At 39.3% G+C, this 27,981-nt stretch overlaps 1 protein-coding gene across 1 annotated transcript; it reads left to right on the top strand.

The window, feature by feature from the left end:
• Window positions 1–1,758: 1,758 nt before the first annotated feature.
• Window positions 1,759–27,860, top strand: Dek (DEK proto-oncogene). The gene is made up of 11 exons (XM_057787007.1): window positions 1,759–1,907; window positions 2,287–2,443; window positions 6,914–7,015; window positions 7,250–7,359; window positions 8,890–8,984; window positions 10,034–10,154; window positions 11,647–11,835; window positions 21,903–22,041; window positions 22,334–22,482; window positions 25,796–25,864; window positions 26,473–27,860. Exons 2-11 carry the CDS (start codon window positions 2,299–2,301, stop codon window positions 26,482–26,484), a joined length of 1,131 nt encoding a protein of 376 aa, XP_057642990.1. The 5' UTR covers window positions 1,759–1,907; window positions 2,287–2,298; the 3' UTR covers window positions 26,485–27,860.
• The last annotated feature ends 121 nt before the right edge of the window (window positions 27,861–27,981 follow it).

Genomic DNA, 27,981 nt, shown 5'->3' with positions numbered 1-27,981 from the left:
CCACATCCAGTAATTTAGATAATTCTTTAGAGCATACCCCATCTCTCTGCTTTCATTCGGAGTTCTTTTTCCAAATGTAATTTTATTAACAAAACCTCCCTTAATCATTGACAGTTTAAGAGTTCACCTGCCCTGCATGTACTTCATATCTCCTTAATTGTTACATCACCACCACACAATATATGCATGTGTTCGCTCACTCTCAACTTCACTCTGCTTCAAGATGGCAGGCACAAAGCCCTTCTCCAGCCTCTAGATGGACAGAGGGTTTAATATTTATAAATGAGCGAATGAGAATAGTGTCAAAACAGTGATGGTCTGAGGGATGAAAATTACTTGAGCAGAAATAAGTGATGGGAAGGAGCAAGTTAACTGAGGATTAACCGGAAAGTTTTACAGTGGAAAGCCCAGATGGTGTGTATGAATGACATTGCGTGACTAAATGGCCAACTATGTCAGAGAGCTGGCAGACAGAGGTTAGCAGCTGGGCTATGTAGCATCTTACACATTGCGAGAAGTTTGGAGGTTATTCCAAGTATGATGGGGTCATCAGAGGTCTTAAGGAAGTGTCAAATTAAACAGAATCGCTTTGGCTGGAGTGTGACCAGTAGCAGGCATGTTAGTATTTGGAAGGCTGTGCTGCTGTCCAAACTGTCAGAGGAGAGTGCATGGGATGTGAGTGGAATCAGCAGCATGGTGACCGACCTAAGGTCTGACTGAAAGCAGAAATAACAGGGCTTTGCTTCACTAAAAAGCGACACAAGAGGCCGGGCGGTGGTGGCGCACGCCTTTAATCCCAGCACTCGGGAGGCAGAGGCAGGCGGATCTCTGTGAGTTCGAGACCAGCCTGGTCTACAAGAGCTAGTTCCAGGACAGGCTCCAAAACCACAGAGAAACCCTGTCTCGAAAAACCAAAGGGAAAAAAAAAGAAAGAAAAAAAAAGCGACACAAGAGGAAAAAAAAGTCTGAATTTTGTCCTGCATCTTGGACTCCATTGCCACAAATGTAATTAATCATATTTTCCAGGTCTGTTGGATTAAAAAAAAAAATCAGTTGGGCAGCTAGTGTTCTCGGGTAGGGAGAAAATGAAGCCACACACGTAGTAGAGCACGTGACTTATTGCTGAGTTTTTGAAGCGAGGAATCTAAAAGGCGGGCGGGGTTTCCCTAGAATTCTGGACAAGAGGGTGTGAACTGGATCGATACCGTTTGCATTACAGGAAGGAGAAACCTAAGGGGAGAGAAAGGGGAAGAATGACTGTCCCTTACAGGCACGTGTATGAAACCTATTTACGTCGCTGGTGGTGAGAGCACTTAACGTAGTGGGTCCATGACACGGGGCCGCGTACAGGCCAGGCGAATCCTCACAAGTAGGTCACATTTGGGAGCCTTCCTCCAGAACGACCTCTAGGAGGCAAACGAGATGGCTCCCGGTCCAAGCCCCTCCACGTCTGTGAAAGAGACTTCTGCGGATCCCGTCAAGTTTGTCATCTCCAGCCGCCACCCGTCCCTCGGCGGCCCAGGACGGTCATCTTCTCTCGGGAGGACCCGGGGGTGACGGGCAGCTCGCAGGCCCCCTAGCGCCCGTCCGAGCAGCACGGAAGCCCCGCTCGCACCCGCTAAGCCGAACGCCCACCGAACCCGCGAAGCGGCCGGGTCCTCCCGCCGCCCGAAGCCCCTCGCGGCCCCGCCCGGGCCCCCGCGGGAGACGCCGTCCCGCCCCGCCCGCCCGCGCGCGCCAACTCCCAGCTCCGCGCGCTGATTGGCCGGCGCATTCCCGCTCTGCTTCCCGAACCGCCATTTTGAAAATCTTGTTGATTCTGAGGAGCCGAGGGAGCTTGCGGCGGCGCGAGAACCTCGGCCCGCGCGCCTTCTCACTCGGCGGCGACCTCCTCGTGCGCACCCGCGGTGAGGGTGGCAGCGGAGAGCGCCGTAGTGGCTTTGCCCCCGCGGCGGCGGGGAGGTCGGGGGAGGGGGACGACGCGCCATCCGCCCGGCGGCCCGACGCGGGGGAGGGGACGCGCGGCGCGCACGGCGAGGCTGGCCTTGGCCGGACTGGCCCGGGGCGGCGCGGCGCAGGCCGGGCGGGAGCGCGCGCGCCGGCGGCGGGAGGGCGGTGCGATTTCCCGCCTCGGGCAACCCCGGGGAGGCGGGCGGAGTGGCTGAGCCTCCGGAGTGGGCGCTTCGGGAAGCAGCTGCCGCGAGCGGTCGCCGCGGTCTTGCCGGTGCGAGCGAGCGAGCGAGCGAGCGAACGAACCGGAGCGTGCGGCTTCCTCTCCGCCCGCAGGTTCCCAGCAGCATGTCGGCGGCGGCGGCCCCCGCTGCGGAGGCAGACGACGGCCCAGCGCAGCCCGCGTCCGAGAAGGAGCCCGAAATGCCGGGCCCCAGGGACGAGAGTGAAGAGGAGGAGGAGGAGGAAGAGGATGACGAGGAGGAAGAGAAAGGTGGGCAGGGACGCGCATCCTTCACGGGTGGGATTTTCACATCAAAAGTTTTTTTTCCTCCCCCTCCCTTGGGAAGCGGTGCTCTGGCTTTTTGGCGCTCGGAGGCAGCAGGTCGGAGTGGATGGTTCAGGCGAATGATGTCGTGTATATTTGCCAACCGTCAGTGGCAGAGAATTGGTATTTTTTCTCCTTTTTTTTTTTTTTTTTTTTTTCCCCTTTGAGCGTCTGCCAGAGCTGCGATGGCGAGTGTAGCTGAGTTTTCGCGCCGTGCCATCTGAACACTTCGTCACCCGGCAGGAAGTTTGTAAGTCTGAGATCTGTCTTCCACGCCACTGCTGTGTGGGTACGCGAGTGTTTTCATTGTGCTAATTTCATTCTGCAGCCTTTGCCTTTTGAAGTTCCCCTAAGGTCCGCGCTGTAACCTAACACCACAGGTATGCTAGCTCATCCTGGAAATGGTTCCCTGTCTCCAGCCCTCTGTGGCTGCTGATTTTTGAGGAAGGGTTCTTGTGGGCGCGTTTTTTCTTTGCCTGGGAATCACCCGTGAAACCCGTGAAAGCTGCTGCTGTTGGAGAAAGTAGTTTCAAAACGGGGAAAAAAAAAAAAAAAAACTGAACTGAAAGTTAGACTGTGAACCCACAGCGGTCTCGGTTTTGGAGCTAATACTGTTCAAAGATGGGTGGTGATGACCACCTCTGTGTGGGGAAGCCCGCTTAGAGACGAGGAGGCTTGTCAGTTGTTCAGGATGCTTATTGCTGTCCCTCCACAGGTACGTGAGTTTTCCCGAGACATTCTTACGGCTCTTCTCATATTCCGGTGCTAGTCGGGTCCAGTTTTGACAGTAAATGGCCAGAGCAGGTCTCAGGGTTCAAGCGCTCGTCCCAACCTGTCATTTCTTTTTGTAAATATAATATGGGCTAGGGGAACAAGGTATACTTTTTATTTGAAGTGGTATGTGCCCTAAGACCTTATGGGAGTGTGTCATTTAAGTACAGCACTTGCTTTAATTATAAATCTTAATACGAATTGTTTAAATTACCTTGAAGTTACTCCCAATCAAATAATTGAAAGTTGGCTGCCTTGTTAGTATTGTTAAGACTTTCTTAGCACTTGGACCTCTGATATTTTACTATTTTTTTGTCTTCCTAGGGGGGCAAAGTTGAGGTATTAGAGGTAGTGAGTTTCCTTGGGCAGAAAGACATTGAGAAGTTATGTAAATACACTATAAAAGACCAAAACATGTTTTAGAGGCTAAAAATAATTCTCAGAATCCTGGAGTTGGTTGAATATAAGTCAATTATTTTTAAAAACTTTCTTTGTAGGTTTAGTCCTTAATAGTTTCAAAACTAATTCATTATTACTCGTTTTTTCTCTTGAGGTGTTTGAGATGCTGGAAGTGTCAGTTTTTAATTCTTTTGGTTTTTTTCGAGACAGGGTTTCTCTGTGGTTTTGGAGCCTGTCCTGGAACTAGCTCTTGTAGATCAGGCTGGTCTTGAACTCACAGAGATCTGCCTGCCTCTGCCTCCCAAGTGCTGGAATTAAAGGCATGCGCCACCATTGCCCGGCTAGTTTTGAATTTTCCTTAGCCCAGAATATACCTTCAGTATAATGATAGAAAGGTACATGACGATGAAGTTACTGACTGAAGTCTGGGAAGTAAGGCATTGTTAGCAAGACTTGGAAGTGATTTGTGGAAGATGAGACAGACTGAATTGAAGCAGTGACTCTTAGCTTTTGTCTATAGGGTTTGGGTGATGGTGTTATTCTCCAGAAAAACAAATACAGACAGAACAAGCTTGCTTGGAGAGGATTATAAGGTCTTGGATGTGTTGTTTGGGTTCCTGTAGGACATAGAGGAGTTGTCCAGGTTATAGCCAGCCTACATTAATTTGAAAACTCTACTCCAGGGTTGGACTAAGTAATTGTTAGTTTGTAGATCCTGATCCAAAGCAAGTGAATAAAGTTACCAAGAAGAGGAAATTGAGTGATAAGAGGAGCTGTTAATGCTAGCTTTCTGCATTCATTCTTTGCAGCTCCTTATATAGCCCCAAATCTGAACTGTCTTGTAAAACGTACACTAATGCTTTGATCCTTTTTCCTCCCTGACCATAAAATAATCCCTCTTCAACTCACAAAACATTTTTTGGGGGGGTTATTTATCCTTTATGAGTTAATTAAATTATTTAATTTATCCTTTATTAAGCTTTATTAATGCCGAATCCAAACTTTTTTTTTTTTTTTTTTTTTTTTTTTTTTGGTTTTTCGAGACAGGGTTTCCTCTGTGGTTTTGGAGCCTGTCCTGGACTAGCTCTTGTAGACCAGGCTGGTCTCGAACTCACAGAGATCCGCCTGCCTCTGCCTCCCAAGTGCTGGGATTAAAGGCGTTCGCCACCACTGCTCGGCTCCAAATCCAAACTTTTATGGACTTCATTCAGTATCATCATGAATGGGACAGTTTAATTCAATAATTTATCTCTATCTCCCTTTTTTTTTTTTTTTTTTTTGTTTTTCGAGACAGGGTTTCTCTGGTTTTGGAGCCTGTCCTGGAACTAGCTCTTGTAGACCAGGCTGGTCTCTAACTCACAGAGATCCACCACCGCCCGGCCTCTATCTCACTTTTAAAGAAATTAGAAAAAAATCAACATATCAAGGTTTATTTTGCGTTTAAAATTTATTTTTCCCCCATATTTATTGAGCTCTACATTTTTCTCTCCTCTCCTCCCTGCTTCTCCCCTCCCCCCTTCAACCCTCCCCCAAGGTCCCCACGCTCCCAATTTACTCAGGAGATCTTGTCTTTTTTTACTTTCTACTTCCCATGTAGATTATATCTATGTAAGTCTTTCTTAGTGTCCTCATTTTTTATCTAAGTTCTCTGGGATTGTGGTTTGTAGTCTGGCTTTCTTTGCTTTATGTTTAAAAACCACCAGTGAGTGAGTACATGTGATAATTGTCTGGGTTACCTCACTCAAAATAATGTTTTCTAGTTTCATCCATTCCCTGTAAAATTCAAGGTGTCGTTATTTTTTTCTGCTGTGTAGTACTCCATTGTGTAAATGTACCACTTTTTTTTTTTATCCATTCTCCGATCAAGGGGCATTTAGGTTGTTGCCAGGTTCTGGCTATGACAAACAATGTTGCTATGAACTTAGTTGAGCACATGTCCTTGTGGCACGATTGAGCATCCTTTGGGTATATACCTACAAGTGGTATTAGTGGGTCTTGAAGAAGGTTGCACAAAATGTTTTTTAAAAATATTTTTATTTCTGTATATGGGTGTTTTGCTTGCATGTATGTATGTACACCCAGTATGTGGCCTTGGTGCTCTCAGAGGTCAGAAGGTATCTGATCATCCCGGAAAGTGGAGTTAGAGATGGTGTGAGCTTCCATGTGCTGTGTATCAAACTCTGGTCCTCTGATAGAGCAGTGAGTGCTCCCTAACCACTGAGCCGAGTCTCCAGTCCCTCACAAAACATTTTGTAGCTTTTCCTTGTTTTGTGTGGCAGGTGTGGTGCATGTGAAGGTCAAAAGACAACTTGAGGGAATCTTCCACCATATTCATTCTGTCTGGGCTTAGGCCTCTGGGGTATTGGACTTGAGTCACCAGTTTTAGACATTCTCTAATTGATCTGTACCTTTATCCCTTATTTGTATCTTAAAGACTTTTTTCGTCTTTCTCATTGAGTACAGTTTTCATTTTCTTAGTGGAAATTTAAAAAACTGCTTAATACACCATTTTGATTATTAGGTACATTTTTGGACATAATAGGCATTCACTTGAATGAAAAGAGGACCGACCACAAAATATAGTTTATTTGACTAGGTTTCAATCAATAAGTAGTTTTTGATAAATATAACCATATTTTAAGCTTTATATATTACATATTTCCTGGGTTTTTCTCAGAAGTCTGGACTAAACAGTAGTTAACTTTGTTAGAGTGACTTATGGCTGTCAGGAACATAATTATCATACTACAAAATAACATCCAGCCAGCTATCTTAAAACAGGTACCAAAGTATAGTCAGACAGGGAAATATGCGCTAGTGTTTATAACACAGTAGTATGGCTGCTTATTATGGGGTCTGGAGAAATGGTTCAGAGGTTAAGAGCACTGACTGTTCTTCCAGAGGTCCTGAGTTCAATTCCCAGCAACCACATGGTGGCCCAAAGACATCTATAATGAGATCTGGTGCCCTCTTCTGGCATGCAAGCATACAGGGAAGGAATGTTGTATACATAATAAATAAATAAATAAATCTTTTTTTTTTTTTTTTTTAAAGCCGGGCGGTGGTGGCGCATGCCTTTAATCCCAGCACTTGGGAGCAGAGGCAGGTGAATCTCTGTGAGTTCGAGACCAGCCTGGTCTACAAGAGCTAGTTCCAGGACAGGCTCCAAAGCCACAGAGAAACCCTGTCTCGAAAAAACCAAAAAAAAAAAAAAAAAAAATTAAAAGTTATTCATTTAATTCCTAGAAAAGAGTCTCATTGTGGAAGGCAAGAGAGAAAAGAAGAAAGTAGAAAGATTGACAATGCAAGTGTCTTCCTTACAAAGAGAGCCATTTACAATTGCACAAGGTAAGTTTATTCTATATTCCTTTTACAGTGAAAATGCCCAGTTAGGCAGGAAAGTGATTAGCAAATACTTGGTAATAGCATATTTAGTGTTTAGGAAATAGTGATCTATTTTGGGATAATTTTAATTTTCCCCATTAACATAAAGTAATACAAACTGTGCTGTGATTATAATTTTCATTAAGTTAACTAAATATTAATAAGGTCTGGGTACTTAATTATGATTTTTTTTTCCAGGGAAGGGTCAGAAACTTTGTGAAATTGAAAGGATACATTTCTTTCTGAGTAAGAAAAAAACAGATGAACTTAGAAATCTACACAAACTGCTTTACAACAGACCAGGCACAGTAAGACGTTTGAAAACATCTTTCCTGTTTTTTGATACTTAGTATATTAAGATGCTTCACTATATTAATCCTGTAAGACTTTAGTGATCCGATACCAGTAAGTAAATTCAGACATAGACTTTTTTTAGTATGAGTAGCTTGTTATCTTTTCCTTTTACTTTATTGTTATTGTTTTTGTTTGTTTTGGGTAGGTGGGGTTTCCAGACAGGGTTTCTCTGTAGCTTTAGAGTCTGTCCTGGAACTAGCTCTTATTGTAGACCAGGCTGACCTCGAGAACTCAGATCTGCCTGCCTGTCTCTCCAGTGTTGGGATTAAAGGTGTGCATCACCACCTAGCAAGTAGCTGGTTATTAACAAGACAGTACCTAGGGCTTTCTCTTGTTTTTCATCCCAACCTGGGATAGTTCAGAGATAGATTGCTTATCTGCCATGCCCAAGGCCCTAAGTTGGGTTTCTTTTTTTTTTTTTTTTTTTTTTGGTTTTTTGAGACGGGGTTTCTCTGTGGTTTTGGAGCCTGTCCTGGAACTAGCTCTTGTAGACCAGGCTGGTCTCGAACTCACAGCGATCTGCCTGCCTCTGCCTCCCGAGTGCTGGGATTAAAGGTGTGTGCCACCACCGCCCGGCCCCTAAGTTGGGTTTCTAACACCATAACCACCAAAACAAAAATGCTCCAAACTGAAAATCTAAATTATATAATACAGTTTGTTGTGATTTTAGTGGTTTTAAAAAAAACTATTAGAATAAATTGGTTTTAAATGTTCTGACTACTCACAGTAAATATTCCCTTTTAATTGTAATACTCATAAAAGTGGGTGACAGTTGTTTGCCAAATGATATGTTAATTGTTCTACATATAACTACTTGAAAAGAAAGGGATTGTTTTATTTGTATGGGTGTTTTACCTAGTGTCTGCCTGTTGTGTGCTTGCTACCTGAGGGGGTGTTTGGATTCCCTGGGCTGAAGTTACAGATGGTTGTGAGCCAGCTACCATATAGGTGCTGGGAATGGAACCTGGGTCCTCTGGAAGAACAGCCAGTGGTCTTAACCACTGAACCATTTCTTCAGCCCATGTCACTGACTGTATTTGAAGTAAGAAACTTTGCTTTAGGTTGTGTAAAACAAGTTAGATGTTATTAAGGCTGTCTGAAGCACGGTCTAGTTTATTTTAACATGTGCTAACCTCAGTTTGTACAATCTAATATACACATGTCTCATAACTAGTGAATGGAATTAACTTTTTGGAGTACTTAAAATTATTTGCTTTTTTAAAAATACTCATTGACTAGAAACTTTCTACACCTACGTAAGAAACAATTCTGGTAACTTGCTAGGTGAAAATACATTCAGATTCAACCTTTTCAAAGAATTAATTCAGTTTGTAGAATTTTTGTAATGTTAATATGTCAGTAGCACATACTTTTCAGTTTTGTTCAGTAAATTAACTTGGGTGATGGCTCTGAAAATCTTTGAATTTTTTTTTTATTTGTGTATTACTGGATAATAGCATTAACAATATCAAAAATATTTTCAGGTGTCCTCATTAAAGAAGAATGTGGGTCAGTTTAGTGGCTTTCCATTTGAAAAAGGCAGTACCCAGTATAAAAAGAAGGAAGAAATGCTGAAAAAGTAAGTTATTTTTATAAATATTGTTATTGGTTGATAATGCTATATTCCATTTAAGAATGAATGCCTGCTCATTTTTAGTAGATTGCTAACTTTTTTTTTTTTTTTTGGTTTTTCGAGGGAGGGTTTTGGAGCCTTTCCTGGAACTAGCTCTTGTAGACCAGGCTGGTCTCGAACTCACAGAGATCCGCCTGCCTCTGCCTCCCAAGTGCTGGGATTAAAGGCGTGCGCCACCACCGCCCGGCTAGATTGCTAACTTTAAGTTAGTACTTGACAAGTCTTTCATAGTATCACCTTGGGTTATCTGTTATGTTCCAGTAAATAATGACTTAAAATTATTGAAAACCCTTAAAATTTCATTTTCTAGAAGATACAGGTAATCTGAGAGTTCAAAGCTCATATAGTCTGAAGGAAATGTAATGAAATGTATTTCTGTTCCCTGCTGTCACTACTTCTTAGTGTTTTAAACTTGCCTTGAACATAATTTCTTTGATGAGGAATTGTCATTTTCCATAATGCTAGCAAAATGACAAACTTTAGAACTTTTGTTTACTAAATGCCTGTAGAAAATTTAAATAAAAATCAGGTCTTCAGCCGGACGGTGGTGGGGCACTCCTGTAATCCCAGCACTGGGGAGGCAGAAGCAGGCGGATCTCTGTGAGTTCGAGACCAGCCTGGTCTAGAAGAGCTAGTTCCAGGACAGGAACCAAAAGCTACAGAGAAACCCTGTCTCGAAAATCCAAAAAGAAAAAAAGAAATCAGGTCTTCATTGAGACACTGTAATGATGAATTACTAATTTACAAGTCCATGAATTTTGTATTATTGGAAATTTAGGTAACTTTCCAGTGAGTTTACTTCAGTAGTTGGTAAATATTCATTTTCTAATTGTTGTGCCCTGTGGTCAGGTAATTAATAAGAGTAACCTCCAGGGAAATACTTATAACTGTTATGGAAACAAAGCAGACCAATTTTTCTGGCTCTTCTTTATATGATAAAGATTACTTATGAACTCGTGTGTAGTCACCTTCTTTTCCCCTGCTTTCTGTTTCAGGTTTAGAAACGCCATGCTAAAGAGCATCTGTGAGGTTCTTGATTTAGAGAGATCAGGCGTGAACAGCAAACTAGTGAAGAGGATCTTGAATTTCTTAATGCATCCAAAGCCTTCTGGCAAAGTAAGGATCTGTTTTTTACCATCTCAGTAAAATGGTTATTAACAGCCTTTCCTTTCTCCTACTGGAATGGTAATTTAGCCACAGAATTGTGTTGATAGTCTTGTCATCTGCATTTAAAATATATGCCTTTCATGGACAGAACTGCAATATTTTTATAATATAAAATAGCATATATTTTCCTTCAAATCAGGTGTGAGTAGTACAAGATTAGGAAAAGTAGTCTGGTGGTGGCAGCACACAGCTTTAATCCCAGTGCTTAGGAGGCAGAGGCAGGCGGAACTCCAGGAGGTCCAGTACAGCTAGGACTTGTTACACAGAGAACCCCGGTCTTGAAAAATCCTGAAAGAAAAGTGGCAGTGCACATCTTTGATCCCACTTTAATCCTAGCAGCGGGTCTCTAGTTAGTGGTCAGCCTGGTCTACAGAGCAAGTTCCAGTATCCTTAGGCTACCCAGAGAAACCCTGCTTCAAAAAGATAAAAAGATAAAAGTACCTACATGTCACAAAGATATAAATCAGGGCTCCAGGGTTTTCTGTCTGGAAGGCATTGGAATAAGGGAAATACATTGAGGAAATGGTTATGTGGGACTGATACACAGTGTTTAAATTTTAGAATTTAGCAAATACTCCTAAGAAAGCATTGAAAAATAAATTCATTGACTGATCAAATAGTTTTTCTCGTGTGATTAGAAATGGATACGGTTTAACTGAAGGCATATATAACACATTAACCTATTTCATGCCTATTATTACTTTCATAATTACTCAACATTTATTCTATACTGAAGATGTTGCTGAGAACTTGGCATTACTGAAAGAGGTAGTATAAATTGAGGATATATGATTGCTAATTAAGCTTTATTTTCTCTGATAGTTTTTTCTACTCCTTTGATTAATTAAAGCAAGAAGCTCCTAGTAATGGTATCTTTAGTGCTTATAAAAATGAAATACATTAAGTCTAGTTTCAGTTAATTGTCTTTTTTTTTTAAATATTAAGTATACAATATTCTGTCTGCATATATGCCTGCAGGCCAGAAGAGGGCACCAGATCTCATTACGGATGGTTGTGAGCCACCATGTGGTTGCTGGGAATTGAACTCAGGACCTTTGGAAGAGCAGGCAATGCTCTTTTTTTTTTTTTTTTTTTTTTTTTTCAGGCAATGCTCTTAACTGCTGAGCCATCTCTCCAGCCCCTCAGTTATTGTCTTGATCAAATGTAGACACTACCTGAACTCATTACAGTGCATAATTCTAGTCCTGTTTCAGAACCAACGATACCCTTTGCAGATGGTTATGCCAGATGTTTACAAGACAATTGAGAATAGTGGTAATGCAGTTTTAGGTAGCCTTGACACATTTAAAGATGATTTCTCTGCTAATCCTTTAAATGCTTTCTGACAGAATTTGAGTAATTATCAAAACGAGTTGATTGACTTAGAAATACCCTTATTGATGTTACTGTTAAAAAGTTTTTTCTTTTTCTCTATATAAAGCCATTGCCAAAATCCAAAAAATCTTCAAGCAAAGGTAGTAAAAAGGAACGGAACAGTTCTGGAACAACAAGGAAGTCAAAGCAAACCAAATGTCCTGAAATCCTGTCAGATGAATCCAGTAGTGACGAAGATGAGAAGAAAAATAAGGAAGAGTCTTCAGAAGATGACGAGAAAGAAAGTGAAGAGGAGGTAAGGCATATTTTTTAACTATTGTTTTCTCTATTATTTTCTATCAGATAAATATTCTTGCTATATAAACAAGCAAATAGTTTGATGTCATTTCTATGTGTTCTTTCTTTTTTTTAAGACAGGGTTTCACTATGAACTCACTCTGTAGACTAGGTTTGCCTCAAAAGCAGAGAGATCCACCTGTTTCTGCCTACTGAGTGATGGGATTAAAGGTGTATGCCACCACCCACTAGCAATGTTGGTTCCTTTTCATGAAAGCTTAATTAATTGAGCAGGCTTATATCCCCCCATATCAAACATTAAAGTTTCAAAACAGCTGAGTTTGTGACATAGATTTGAAGTCTGCCTTGAATTATTCAGAGAGAAATGGGAAAGGAAGCAGCAAAACTAAACAGAAACACAGAGGGGTGTATTCTTTCTCTTTTAGTATTTTATTTATGGGTCTTTTGTCCATAAGCATGTCTTTGCACTACATGCATTCCTGCTGTCTGCAGCGGCCAGAAGGGCACATCAGAAACTGGAGTTAATGTGTGACTGTGAGCCCCCCCACCGTGTGGGTGCTAGGAATTGAATATGGAACCCCTGGAAGAACAGCCATTGCTCTTAACTACTGAGCCATCCCTTCAGCCCATGGGAGCACATTCTTAGGAGACTTTTATCAATATTTTATAATTGACCTGAACTGATGTAATTTGATGCAAAAAGTAAAGTGTTAAAGGTTGTCATTTTCGCCGGGCGGTGGTGGCGCATGCCTTTAATCCCAGCACTTGGGAGGCAGGGGCAGGCGGATCTCTGTGAGTTCGAGACCAGTCTGGTCTACAAGAGCTAGTTCCAGGACAGGCTCCAAAACCACAGAGAAACCCTGTCTCGAAAAACCAAAAAAAAAAAAAAAAAAAAGGTTGTCATTTTCCTTCAACCTTTTGGGAATTATTTAATGAGTGTAACAGCATTTGAAGTTTATGTCACCTAGAAATGGGACATTTTCTGTTTGCACATATTTGTAAAATGCTTCCATAGTGCATATGAGGTAGGAGGAAAAGTGTTATATTTAGCTTTTGCTGTATCTGTCCTTAGTCAAGGTCAGGGAAAATAGGTACAGAAGGTGAGTTCCTGTTCTTACTGATGTTTAGTATGCCATGTTTTATTTTTTCATTTTCTGTAGGAGTTAGAACCTATTCTATAAATTTATTCTATAGGTCTGATTAATCCTGGATTGATACTGTAGTCTAGATATTTCCTTGTGGGAAGCACCACACAGTTGCACTAGCCAGAAATATCTTTGAACACTAATAAATGTACTTTATGTGGTCAGGAAGGGTGCTTTTTATCTACCGAACACCACAGAATTAGATGAATAAGGTAAATTATGAGGCTGGAACGTGACTAAGTTGTTTAAGAGCTTATACTACCCTTGCAGAAGGACAGAGTTCCTGGTACCCAGGTTGAACTGCCTGTAATTCCAACTCTAGAGGTTATAATGCCCTCTTCTGGTTTCTGCAAGAACCTAAACTCATCTATGCATTCTCACACAAATACACATGCATACTTATAATTAAAAATAAAATCTTTTTTGAGAAGATATGTAATATACTTGTTTTATTTGAATATGACCTGAGATATTTAAAATTCTTGTTTTAATGTCTGTTGCCTACAGAGGCCAGAAGAGGGCATTAGGTCCCCAAGAATTGGAGTTATACACGGTTGTGAGCTGCCATATGGGTGTTGGGAATTAAATCCAGCTCCCTTGAAAAAAGAGCTCAGCCATCTCTCCCGCTCCTAATGTCAGATTACTAAAGGTGCTTCTGAATCTGAGCTATTTTCATAATGTAAGAATTTTTTTTTCCAAATCTTACAGGTACTTCATACATTTAACAGTTTTTTAGTTATGTGCATATGCATATCTGTGTGTATGAGTACAGTGCTTTCTGAGGCCAGAAGAGGGCATCAGATCCGCTGGAGTTGGAGGTGACTATAAGCCATCTGGCATGGTTGCTGGGAATTAAACTGGGTCTCCTAAAGGAACAAGGGCTCTTAACCTCCTCTGCCATCCCTCCAGCCTCTACTGTATTTTTGTGTGGAGGGAAGATGAATACTCTGAACTCTCAGGTTTTTATGGTTTGATAGCTGAGAGGAAAACATTGTTTATATGTACGTATATTATTGTGACAGCTTTGTGTATGTGGATGCCAGACAGCAGCTGTTGAGCCATTGCTCCCAAACCCTCGTTTTTGAGACAGGATCTCAGTATATAGAACTGACTAGCCTAGATCTTATTATATAGATCACACTGGCCTTGAATTTATAGAGATAGCCTGCCTTTGTTCTCCTAGTGGTGAAATTAAAGGCATCTTATCACCATACCCTGCCTCTATCAACCTGTTTTGAGAAAAGGTCTTTCACTGGGACCTGGGCTAGGTTAGGTTAGGCTGGCTGTCAAGGAAGCCATAGGATTCTCCTATTTCCTAGCATTAAAATTACAGCTATTGCATCCCTCTGCCTGGCTTTTTATGTGGGTGATAGAAGTTGAATTTAAGTCTTTATGCTTATGTGGCATGAACTACCTCACTAACCTCCATGATTTTAAACTAATTATTTTCCTTGTCCAATATTTTGCTAATTTACCATATGTCCTTAATGGTTTCTAACACTTTAAGGGCAAATCATGAGAAGTTAAATTATTAAAGTTACTACAGTATATATATTTTGTTGTTTGTTTTGTCTTCATAAAACAAAATAGGTTTGGGAACTGGGTTCAAATCCCTGGTTTTTCACTATATGACTTTGTACAAATTACTTAATTTCTGTACTCAATCTCCCATTAGTAAAATTGGAAGCAACCTCATAGGGCCATATTAAATGACTTCAAAAGTGCCTGGCTACATATATTTTGTATTCATTGATAACTGTTATTGTTAGAATCCTTAGTCAGGCATGGTGGCAATTGCCAGAGGCCAGGTCTACAGAATGAGTTCCAGGACAGCCAGAACTACAGAGAGACAACCTGTCTCATAGGTCTCTTTTCCCCCAAAGAAGACATTTTATTCTGATTACCATTTCTAAATCCAGTCTTGTTGCCAAGATAAAGTTTAGGAAGAGGTACAAATGAGCTGTCCAACGTAAATAAGTTTTTTTTCCCTCCTGTGACATAAACTAGGTCTAACTTGTATTATGCTTTTTAACACCCCTCATTACCCTCTGGTATCCCTCTTTCCTTCTGAATCCTCTTCCCAATGGTTAGATTAAAAAATGACTCCTCCAGCGACCATTAATAGTCATCAGCTCCTAAGGAAGGCTCTCCCCATCCATGATGAAAAGTTGGGCCAATCTTGTATGTAGCTGCTGTATGTATGTTTGTGGTTGCTATGGTAGTGTCTTGTCTGGATGGCTGTGTTTCATGACAATCATCTCTGTCCTTCAGCTCTTGAATTCATTCTGTTCCCTCTTCTGTCATGCTTCCTGGGCCTTGGGTAGGAGTTGATATAGATGTCCCATTTAAGGATGGGTGTTCATCATTTTTTCTGTGCTTTGACCAGATAGGTTTCATTGTATTAACTGTTATCCTCTGTAAAAAGGTGCTTTTCTGCCCTAGGATGAGAGCTACCCTAATCTGGATATAAACAAAAATACCTAGAATGCAATCTGACTACATATTCATGTTGGTGAACATTAGTAATAGGTTTCTTCTGTGGGTCCTGATCCTCAGCCATAGGCTCTTGACCAGGGTTTTACAGTATCCAGGTGTACGTATATATTTCTTCCTGTATTGTAGGTCTCATCAGATTGGTTCATTTGGAAAATAATTTTATTTTGCCTCTATTACATTAGTGGGTATATCTTGCCTGATGAACTGGTATTGTAATACACGTGTGTTCTGTAGCAGTAATAATGTCTTTTCTCCCAGTAGCCTTCGTATCCGTATCTTTTATTTTTTCCCCCATAGCTATATCTTCTGGCAGTAAACATTAGCTTACAGAGAGGGAGGGAGTTTCCAGGTCAGTTCCATCTTGATTTCTCTCTGCGTCCTCATCAGAGTTAATCATACGATTGCAGGGTAATGGTTTATGTCCAGATATTCATCCATGTTACAGACAAAGAAGAGCAAGCTGTTAACAGGCTGTCTTAATAGTGTTTCTCTTTATCCCTTTGAAGGGATGCCTTCAACCATAGGCTCTATGTGACCTGTGTGACATTGACCACAATGTTCTCCGTTTAGCTGTGAGGGACAATGAAGACATCCAGGTGTTAGTACTTTACTTCTAGTGGCTGCTACACTGCAAATCTGATGTGGATTTACTTTTTTTTGGAAGCCATGTTATGTTTCCTGACTTCATAGGAAAAAGAATCAAAAGTGGGGTTGTTCATTTAGATATTCTACAATTCAGAGAAACCTACAATTGGAATTTTTTGTTAAATTGCCTTTTTAGTTGAAAAAATTCTTGATAGTGGTGGGATGTGGACATACATGTTTTGTTATTCCTTAATATTTCATAATATGAACGAAGGAAATTACAGAACTGAATAATTCTTTTTTTATTGGAAATTACAGTTGAAAGATCACCTTGATAAAAATCCATTTACACTTCATCATTTGTGAACTCAAACTAGAATTACATATTTCTTTTTTCTTGTCATTCTGGGTTTTCTCAACCAAGGTAGAAGAATCATGTATTTTAAGCTAATTTTTTATTTTTGTTCATCTATTCTCCCAGTACAACCTTTCTGCTGTGAGGACAGAATTCTGGCTCTGTGACAGGCATCTTTTTTGGTGACCCTCCTCCAAGAGCCCTGTTGCCTATAACAGATAGGTAAGCTTTGTTCTCACAAGATTTTTGGCAAAAAGTGCTTGTGCCATTTCTTGATTATACATGGAAAATCCTCCTCAAATTTTTGAAGATTTATGTTAATCCTTTGGGTTGGAGAGACGGTTCAGCCATTAAAGAGCATTGCGACTCTTCCAGAGAACTCATGTTTAGACCCCAACACACATGTCAGACGGCTGTAACTCCAGCTCCAAGGGATCAGATCTTGTCTTCTGGCCTCCTTGGGTACCCAGTAGACAGACAGACAGACAGACAGACACACACACACACATCTTTGGAAAAAAGTTAGTTTGGGAACTAGCTTTTTCTGTATTTTTATCCATTGAAACTTAATTTTTTTTCCACATTCATTTTGTAAAAAGACCCAGTCTTAGCATCTGTTTGATTAAATAACAAAGGTGTCTATTAAGAATCTTTCACAGCTTGGTGTGGTGGTGCACGCCTTTAATCCCAGCACCCAGGAAGCAGAGGCAGGCATATCATTGTGAGTTTGAGGTCAGCCTGGTCTACTGAAGGAGTTCCAGGACAGACAACACTACACAGAGAAACCCTGTCTCCAAACAAGAAAAAAGAATCTTTCACAAATTTAATTAATTCTTATTCTAGTTTGTCTTTGTAGGAATAAGACATGTACTTTTATTTATATAGTTTAAGCATTATTATGATTCTTTTTATTTTTTCTTAAGTGTTTTATTTCTTGTTGGCCTTGTAATTCTATTGCTTCAGCCTCCCTAGTTTCAAGGGTGGCAAGAGTACTCTTGATGGTTTGATACAGTGGCCTTTTTTTTTCCTTTCCTCTTTCTCAGATACAGTCTATACATGTAAATTACACCAGGAGATAGTAGTGTTACAAATCCATGTATGGCTTTTGCAAGATGACTAACAAGGGAACGTGGGGCAGTTTTTAAAGTGTATCTAGTCCTCGACTATCACTTCCCACTTTAATAATTGCGTAGTAGTTACTGAGCACTGGTTCTGAGCTCTGTAGTAGAGATCAAGACATTAGTAACAGTCTTTAGCTGTAGATATCCTCATATATTAGTGAATGGGAGGGTTGGCCACATAGGATTAGGAAAAAGGGTTTAGTCAAATGTAACACATCCATTATTAGTACTGTTTTCTAATAGAAAAAGATCTGTATTCAGCATACAGCAAATAGGTTGTGGTATACAACTTAAATTTACAGTTTCATCCCTAGCTTAAAGGAACACATAGGGCCGGGCGGTGGTGGCGCACGCCTTTAATCCCAGCACTTGGGAGGCAGAGGCAGCCGGATCTCTGTGAGTTTGAGACCAGCTTGGTCTACAAGAGCTAGTTCCAGGACAGGCCCCAAAACCACAGAGAAACCTGTCTCGAAAAAGAAAAAAAAAAAAAAAAAAAAAAGAACACATAGCGGGTGATTTTTGTTGTGGGGTGTTTTACTCTTGTCTTTTTGGGGAGCCTACCACCCAGCTCCCAAATAAATCACACACAGAAGCTTTATTCTTAGCTATAAATGCCTGGTATTAGCTTGGCTTTTTTTTTTTTTTTTTGGTTTTTCGAGACAGGGTTTCTCTGTGGTTTTGGAGCCTGTCCTGGAACTAGCTCTTGTAGACCAAGCTGGTCTCGAACTCACAGAGATCCGCCTGCCTCTGCCTCCCGAGTGCTGGGATTAAAGGCATGTGCCACCACCGCCCGGCCAGCTTTCCCTATTTTAAATTATCCTTACTACCTTTTGCCTTTGGGCTTTTTATCTTTCTTAATTCTTTGGCTGGCCTGATGTCCTCCTTTCCTTGTTCTTTTGCTATTCATTCTCTCCTCGTTTCTCCTATCTATACTCTGCCTGCCAGCCTCACCTATACTTGCTCCTGTGTCACTATTGGCCATTCAGCTCATTATTAGGACCATCAGTAGTTTAAGGCAGAATAGCACAGCTTCACAGAGTTAAACAAATGCAGGGTAAACAAAAGTAGCACACCTGAAAATAATATTCTCCAACAGGTTTTCTTCCAAGAACTAATAATATAGGACACATTTGCTTGTTTTTTTGTTTGTTTTTCCAAGACAGGGTTTCTCTGTAGGTTTGGAGCCTGTCCTGGAACTAGCTCTTTTTTTTTTTTTTTTTTTTTTTTTTTGGTTTTTCGAGACAGGGTTTCTCTGGTTTTGGAGCCTGTCCTAGAACTAGCTCTTGTAGACCAGGCTGGTCTTGAACTCACAGAGATCCGGCTGCCTCTGCCTCCCAAGTGCTGGGATTAAAGGCGTGTGCCACCACCGCCCGGCTGGAACTAGCTCTTGTAGACCAGGCTGGCCCCAAACTCACAAAGATCCACCTGCCTCTGCCTCCTGAGTGCTGAGATTACAGGTATGCCCCATCACCACCCAGCTTATGGGGCCATTCTTATATGTATTTTTACTCACCAGGAAAAGAGTACTGGAAAGGGTAAGTAATCTGCCTGAGAATGCAGAATTAACAGTGAAGTCAATTTAAAGCAAAGCTTGATTATAAGAGCATGTTCTTACTCATTTCTGTACTGTATCTTTCACAAGGTTAAGATTAATGATTTATAGCCCAAGTATTGTGGGATTATTGAAGTAATCAAATTGGTACCATTGTGAGATATTGAGGGTTGATCCTTTAGCTGACTTTAGATTAAGATTTTGATAAGGATTGAAAGTGTAAAATTTAAATGGGTGTGGTTAACTTGTCTTCTTAGCGCCCATCATTTATACCTCCAAATACCAGTGGTCTTTATTTGCCTTAACTGCTGAAACTGTGTCCATTTCCCAAAACTAAGATGCTGTTTGGATGATCTGTACCTAATAACTTCATCTTCAGGGTAGGTGAAAGTGATTTTTAATATTTGTAGAGCTAAAGGCAAGATGTTAGTTCATCAGCTATTTTCTGTGCACAGGATGTTGGGTCCCACATAAGTCTGAGCTTGTTGGTTTACTGTTCAGTCTTCACTATTTCCTAAGTCATAAAGTCTAAATTAGTTTCTGCTTAAGTGTGTCATGAAAAATTTACAACTGATTAATGAAAATGAGTGAAATTCAGTATAAATTTATGGAAATTAATGTTTGTGAGTTGAGTCGTATCTACCAGTGTGATTAAGTATGATGTATCATGGTTGGTGAGGTGTCATTTTTATAATTACCATTCTGTAGTAGCTACCTTGTTTTTAAAAAGACATTTTATACAATATCACACTTTAGGGGAAATTGATTTGCATATTGGAGGAATTTATCGCAAAAAGAGCACTTTGTAGATGATATTTTAATGATGGCAGTATTTTCACAAGTTGTACATTAACCCTCATAAAGACTTAGATCAGTTCCTTTATTTGATAATTGGGAAAAGTAGGGCCTGGTGATGAATTGAGGCTGGAATTTGAAAGCAACTTACCTCAAGACCCTGTTACACTGAACTATAATTTACCTTGTTCTATAGTTCTTATATGGTCTGATTGCACTCTTAGAAATTTTTGTAAACAATAGGCTACCTGTCTTTTTTTGAAGTCATAGTGTTAAATATAGAAAGATGTATTTGTTTGTTCAGAAGCAACACTTTATTTAACAATGGTTTCATTTCCTCCCCTACCCTTTTATCACCACAGATGTTTATACTTTGTCAAACCACTAATTTGTACCAGTTAATAGGTTTAAAATTAATCAAAATGTGTATGCCTACTAAAAGTTTAATTGTAACCTTAGATGACCCTGGAAATTTTTAATTACCTAATTCAAATTACCTAATGTAATGAGATTGAGTAGCAGTGAAGTAGTATGTTGTTTTATTGCTTACCTCTCACAACTCTTTGGGTAGTATAACTTAGTTTTTTTTTTTTTTTGGTTTTTTTTGTTTTTGTTTTTCGAGACAGGGTTTCTCTGTGGCTTTGGAGCCTGTCCTGGAACTAGCTCTGTAGACCAGGCTGGTCTCGAACTCCCAGAGATCCGCCTGCCTCTGCCTCCCGAGTGCTGGGATTAAAGGCGTGCGCCACCATCGCCCGGCTCTTTTTTTTTTTTTTTTTAACCCCCCCCCCCATAACTTAGTTTCTTAAACTCAAGTCCAGGTTTTATTAGTCTTTGAAGAGTGAAAATGAATATTTGATTCTGTGTAATAAGAGTATTCTAATAACAGCTGAACCTTTATTATTCACTTTAAGTGCCTACTGGAGTTTATTTGAAGTAGGTGGGCATTAATTAAAAAATATTCATTTAAGTTAGTCCTGAGAAAACTAATTCTATTGATGCTGCTTGGTAACACTCTCATATTTTATCAGCTTCCTAATACCACTTATATACTGTTAGTAGCAGCCAAAATAGAAAGATCTGCTAGTTAGTGCCTAGCCAATAGAATATTACTGAGTGAGTATTACAGGGTGTGTCTAGGTTCATGTAGATATGCGCAATGCTAATGTAACAGAAAAAGACAAAGTAAAAACTGAATTAATTCCACTTACATATAATAGTCTTAAGTCCACCTAGATTTTCCAAACAATTTGATCTGAAGAACAGATTGAGCACAGTATTTGTCTTTGAAGGAGTTAAGTGAGGTATAACATACCAGTAATATAAGGCTCTAGTGACAGATCCTTCAAGACTAGTCTCAGTATGTATTGCAGCCGTATCTTACAGACTGCAAAAAGCTGATATGGTATAACTTGAAAACCAGGAGTGCAGAACATTCTCCATCTAGCTATTTATGGTCGTTATGATGTATAAAGATGAGATAAATTTCAGAGACTTTAGTTGGAACAAAGTGCTTATAAGCTAGAATTTGTACACTGTAATTTGTCCAAATGTCCAGCCTTTAGCTTTTGTTGAATTTGTGGATTGGTGTTTAAGAACACGTGTTCTAGAATCGGGTCTATGTTCAAGACGTAGCTTATATTGATGTGATTAGGAACAAGATGACTTCACTGAGTCTGTTTCTTCATATTCACAAATTTTTACTGAACAACTGCTGTATTCCAGGAACTAATTTTAGAAATTAAGGGTTTATTAATGAACACAAGGGATAAAAGCTTGTCTCCTTGTAGCTTGGATTCTATTTGGGGAAGAGAGTAGAAGATTTTGAGTTCTATTTCAGCCCCAATTAAGTGGAATAATGTAGATGACTTATTTACGTCGAAATAAATAGTGTTAGGGTACAATTATTCTCAACAGTTAACAATTTATGTTTAACCAGCCATAGCCAGTATTTACAGTGAGAAAGGAGAGGGGGAAATAGTAGTGACTCATCTATGTGTGCTTTCCTTTCCCTTCTAGCAACCACCAAAAAAGACAGCTAAAAAAGAAAAAGCAAAACAAAAAGCTGCTGCTAAAAGTAACAAGTCTGTAAAAAGTGCTAATGTTAAGAAGGCAGATAGCAGCACTACCAAGAAGAATCAAAACAGTTCCAAAAAAGGTATGTTAGAGATGATGACAGCAACTCTGGGGACACCATGTGCATGTACGTGTTTAGTGTGTGCAAGACAGCTGCAAAGAACACTGAGACATAGCATGCCAGTTTTCAAATCTTAAAAAAAAAATTCAGTGCATTCTTTGTAATTTTAAGGTAGAAATTTTTTATTTTAAAATTAAAACTAAATGATTTATAATTGGGAGGGCTTATGTTCTCTTAAATATAAAGACTATTTTCCTTGTCTTACACCTTCAAATACAAAAAAGTTATTCACACTTGGTATCTTAACTTTTAGAATCTGAATCTGAAGATAGTTCTGATGATGAGCCATTAATTAAAAAATTGAAAAAACCACCTACAGATGAAGAATTAAAGGAAACAGTGAAGAAATTACTGGCTGATGCTAACTTGGAAGAAGTCACAATGAAGCAGATTTGCAAAGAGGTAATTGGCACACATATTCTAGTTATTCTCCTTTGACTTGGAAGTCACTTAATTTGAAACTATTAGTGCATGTTTTTATGTATCCATTCAGAGAGTATTGAACTACTATTTCAGACCCTCTTGTGGGTACTGGGTACTGTAGTAATCATAAAACAATCAAACATCTCTAAACATTTTTATGAATAGTCAATAAATTAAAATGATGTGCTTCACAACACAGACTTGTCCTGGTGTGAAAACTTAGTGGCTTACATTGATTTAAAGAGCATCTCAGAAGTCACCTTACTTCTTAGTGTACAGATGACTGTCACTAACTTAAACTTCCCTGGAATTCTTTTAATACGTTTCAGGAAATGTTATTCTTTTTTTTAATATTATTTATTACTTAATACAATATTCTGTCTGTGTGTATGTCTGAAGGCAGAAGAGGGCGCCAGACCTCTTTACAGATGGTTGTGAGCCACCATGTGGTTGCTGGGAATTGAACTCAGGACCTTTGGAAGAGCAGGCAATGCTCTTAACCACTGAGCCACCTCTCCAGCCCCCAGGAAATGTTATTCTTGAATGAGTCATTATCCATATTGTAGATAGAGTTGGAGGTTGAAAAATCTAGTTTCTTATGAATAAATAAGTGAAGTTGAATATGAAATACACCAAAGGTTAAATGGCCTGTACTTCCATCGAATTTATTTTCAAATTATTTTATTTATTTATTCATTCATTCATTCATTTATTATGTGTGCAGCATTCCTTCCATGTGTGCCCGCAGGCCAGAAGGGGGCGCCGGGTCTCATTACAGATGGTTGTGAGCCACCATGTGGTTGCTGGGAATTGAACTCAGGTCCTCTGGAAGAGCAGTCAGTGCTCTTAACCACTGAGCCATTTCTCCAGCCCCTTTATTTTTAAATTATTAGACATTCAGTTGAGCCTTTACTAGATGCCAAGGTTAAGACTAGGTGTGAAGAGATAAAGCAGAGAAGTTATTACTTTAAATATGCGGGCAGTGTGAAACTGAACAGTTTGGGGAAGAGTGAAGCACCACAGAGCATATATTTCTACCTGGGATCAGATGGGGGCCAGGGCCTAAAGAGTATGCAAAAGCATCTAGAATTATTCACTGAGTCCCAGAATAGTAGAGTAATAAACAAACAGAATAATAATAAAATAATAAACCCTTTATAGCAGTGGTTTTCAACCTTCATGATTTGACCCTTTATTTACTTCCTCCTGTTGTGCTCCCCCAGCCATAAAGTTATTTTTGTCGCTACTTCATAACTTAAAAATGTAAATATATGATTCTGATTGTCTTAGGTAACTCCTGTCAACTCCCAGGTTAAAAGCCACTGCTTTATTGTCGAAGAACAATGGCATACTTGTCATTGCATGTTAATTTTATTTTCAATGTTATCTCTTTGATATATTTAAGTATAAGTATGCCAGTACCACATAATCTAATGACTGTAAGAAACAGTAATTTGCCTCAACACTAGGATGTCAAGGAAGCCTTTATTGAAGTAAGGAGAGAACTAGAGGTTTGAAAATCTGTAAATGCCTTGGAACTTTCTTGAAACTAAGGTAATTGAGAATCTGGATAGAATATTGAGATTATCATAATAGTTACTTTTGTTTGTTTTGAGATAGGGTCTCTGTAAACTAGGGTGGCCTCTAGCTCATGCTTTAATGCTGGGATTAAAAGAATGTTTTATTCCAGACTCAGTATTTACATTTTTTAAAGTTACCCAACAAACATTAAAAAAGGTGATTTGACAAAAGACAATAGAGGTAGAAAAGCAACTGGTATGTGACTGCGGGTGCTTGGTAGCTCCGTGAGAGTACTCACTTACTAACATGCATGGGACACAAGTCACGCTACTGCCTTAACCTGTCAGAAATAAGAGCCTAATCAAAGGCTGCTCCGTTGTAAGTGCTACCAATCACATGGAACAGTAATCACATTTTGAGACTAGAACAGACAGGATAGTTTAAAAGATGCTTCATTTTAGATTCTTTGAGATCAAATTCATGAAACATGGTAATGTACACTGGTTCTCCACTTTAGGAGAGACTTGTAGACATTGAAGGGGCCTTTCATCAGGCACAGGAATTACAAGGAAATAATAGTATTTGCAGTATAGAGATTGACAGTTTTTATTAGTAAATGCAGAAAATCACGTACTATTGGTATTTTGAGTTGTAACAGCTTTTTGAAATTTAGAGGGCACATACTCTTTAACCTAGCAATTCCATTTCAAGGCCGCTCATTAAAAAATGTCATCGTGGGCTGGGAGATGGCTCAGCGGTTAAGAGCATTGCCTGCTCTTCCAAAGGTCCTGAGTTCAATTCCCAGCAACCACATGGTGGCTCACAACCATCTGTAATGAGGTCTGGTGTCCTCTTCTGCCTGCCCTGCAGGCATACACACAGACAGAACAATTGTATACGTAATAAATAAATAAATTAAGAAAAAAGTCATTTATGATGCCAATGTGAATATTCATTCACCTTTGTCTATAAATACTGAAAAATCAGAAGTTGTGTAAATGACCATCAATAAGGAAATTAGTACAACTTACTAAATATATTAAGTAAGGGTTGTAGTTTTATTGACAAACAAGGGATAGCTGCAGTGATGTAAGTGGCGGACATGTTTGGAAAGTCAGGCCAACTATAGGCCATAGGCTAAGTCATCCAATGTTACCACATTTTGTACAATGAAGCTACACCTTCTATTTATTGTATACCTACTATATCTGTTTCATACATCTGAACAGTTGTATAGTTGTAACAAACTCTGCCTAACAAGGCTCCAAGCATTTTGTTGCTTGTCTATTTATAGCAAAAGTTTTATAGGCCCTAAATGAGGGCAGGAGTTCAGCTTTAGGGTACTTGTGTGTAGGCTTGTGAGTTCAGACTAGAAATTAAGCAATAGATTTGAGACTAAGAAAGTTGGGGACAGATTAGTTTAAATTCTAGGAGTAAAGCACTTAGGAGACCATTTGAATTTTCATGATTTCATTAGGAGAATTGCATATATAGAGAGTAGAGGTTGAAGTTCAAACTGTAGAATCCTGAGCAGAATATTGGGTGCTATGCAGACTAGGACCTCTAAAAGATACTCCACAGATAGCCTTCCAATCCCTGTGGTTTTGATTCACTATTATGAAGTTATAAAAGCACTGGGAATGTTACTTGAATTTATTACTCTGTTTGCAGGTACAAGTCTATTGTGAACCAGAGAACACTTACAGTGTACATGTTTATTAATCCAAAACACAGTATTATGGACTTTTAAATTTGCATTTAATGTTTTTAGGTATATGAAAACTATCCTGCTTACGATTTAACTGAGAGGAAAGATTTCATTAAAACAACTGTAAAAGAGGTAAATATTTCCTTATTTTTCCTTATTTGATCATTTGGCATAGAAACCAAAGGTATCAAATTATTGTGTTTTTTTTTTTTTTTTTTTTTTTTTTTGGTTTTTCGAGACAGGGCTTCTCTGTGGCTTTGGAGCCTGTCCTGGAACTAGCTCTTGTAGACCAGGCTGGTCTCGAACTCACAGAGATCCGCCTGCCTCTACCTCCCAAGTGCTGGGATTAAAGGCGTGCGCCACCACCGCCCGGCTCAAATTATTGTATTTTTTGATTATTAATGACAATGAAAAAAATTCACATCTGAGACAGCAGAGTTGTTAAGCATAGATGAAGAAATACATTTAGTAAGTTTGAGCAGTTTTTTGATAAAGCCTTACTTAGCCTAGATTAAGATAGGTTCATAATGCACATAGTAGCTTTGTTTCTGAGGTGTGGTACTCACTAGCTTCACGACAGCTCACTCCAAGGCATGACAAGGTCAGTAGTAATCACTGCTTCATATTTAGCCCACCTGATTTTCCAAGGTTACATTAATATCTTATGAGTAAGGTTTTATGATATATGCATAATTGATTTTGTGTTGGGTGTGGTAAAGTGATTTCCTTTTTTGTTGCAGCTAATCTCTTAAACCAGAGGACAGATGGCTTGCTCTCAGATTTGGAGATATGATTTATACCAGCAAAGAGAATGTATTTTCTTTTTTAAGTCTATTGTTGGTAGAACTCGCTGCTGACCCCTTGAGTGTTAAATATATTTGAGCTTGCTGTTTTAAATTGCATTTCCTTGGAGTTTTCAGTTTAAGTCTTGCATGGCAGTAATTGTTTCTTGCTTTTATAGTTGTACATTTTGGATTTCTTTATTGTAAGGTCATAGATTTCTGAACTGTTGTGGATTTTAGTGCACTTAATGTTAGCTTAAGACACTTTTAATCAAAGCAAAAACTATTATAACCAGCATTTATACGTGCAGAGACTATTGCAGTATTTAGTATATGAGATATTTTGAATACACCTTCTGTCAGTGTGAACATAGTGGCAGTTTGTTCATCATATTAGAACACAGCTGTTCAGATACCGAGTTGGAACTTTTTCTGCATGCATATATAATGTCAAGTTGTCAGCATGACAGAAGTGACAGATGTTATTTTTGTATTTTTAAAAACCAATTCGTTGTATATAATTTTTTAAATTTCTTTTGTGCAGATCAATTTTTAAACTCATGTAGGTAGGTGTCTTTACACTTGTAACTAAAGAATGTCAGTGTTCATCTAGGCAGCATGACAGAGCAGTCAGTTCAGTGGTGGCAGCACTGAAGGAAACTGTCCAGTTCTGCTTTGCTCTGAAAGTGTCATTAACTTGTAGTATGTTAAGTGTCATAGAAATTTTATATTGAGGATAAACCAAAATCAACACATCAGAGTTTCAAAAAACTGGGAAAGGGTGAGCACACTTGGTTTATATATAAGTGAATTGATGGTAACTAAACTTCTTTGACCATTATAATAATTTGATTAAAGTATCAGATGTAATGCCAGAAGATGGTATATTAGCAGTGTAGGGTAACTCTTATTAAAGTATCAGATTGTAATGCTGGCAATGTAGGTATCTTTGAAGGTATTTCTCAAAAACCCTACAGTAAATTTCGTTGAAGTATTATAGAAATGAAGGCTGTTTGCTTTTTAAATTTTGGTCAATCAAGTAAATATGGTCTGCCCCTGAATTTAAATTTTGTCTTTTGACTGTCCTAATAACCTATTTGTGAATTATAAAAATAAGCTGCTTTGACAAGTGACAATTGATGTACCAACTGAGTGTTTAATTTCTGCATCATAAATCAGATATTAATGTTGAGCATTAACAGGTATTTTCACACATTTGACTTTAGTAGGCATAGAGTGGAATGGAACAAGTAACTAAATGAGGACTAAAAATTGGCCTTTACTTTTAAATAATTTGTTATAAATCTTGGCAATAAAGAATAAATTGATGTTTTAAATGTCTTGTATTTAGTCTTTCAATTTATTTGCTTTTGTGTCATTATCTGGGGTGTGGGAGGATTTATCCCCTAATCCTATGACTTAGATTTCTTCAGTAATAAAGGACCACTTTTGAAGTGATTGTTTGAA

This window comes from Chionomys nivalis, chromosome 13, assembly GCF_950005125.1.
Source record: "Chionomys nivalis chromosome 13, mChiNiv1.1, whole genome shotgun sequence".
NCBI classification, from domain to species: Eukaryota; Metazoa; Chordata; class Mammalia; order Rodentia; family Cricetidae; genus Chionomys; species Chionomys nivalis.
This window is presented reverse-complemented; position numbering and strand designations above follow the sequence as displayed.

Excerpts from the sequence above, each read along its gene's own strand:
- Dek (XM_057787007.1), top strand. The coding sequence starts at position 2,299 with ATGTCGGCGGCGGCGGCCCCCGCTGCGGAGGCAGACGACGGCCCAGCG. Across the intron at positions 2,444-6,913 it reads TGACGAGGAGGAAGAGAAAG|AAAAGAGTCTCATTGTGGAA; the intron begins GTGGGCAGGGAC and ends TTTAATTCCTAG. Across the intron at positions 22,042-22,333 it reads TCAAAACAGTTCCAAAAAAG|AATCTGAATCTGAAGATAGT; the intron begins GTATGTTAGAGA and ends CTTAACTTTTAG.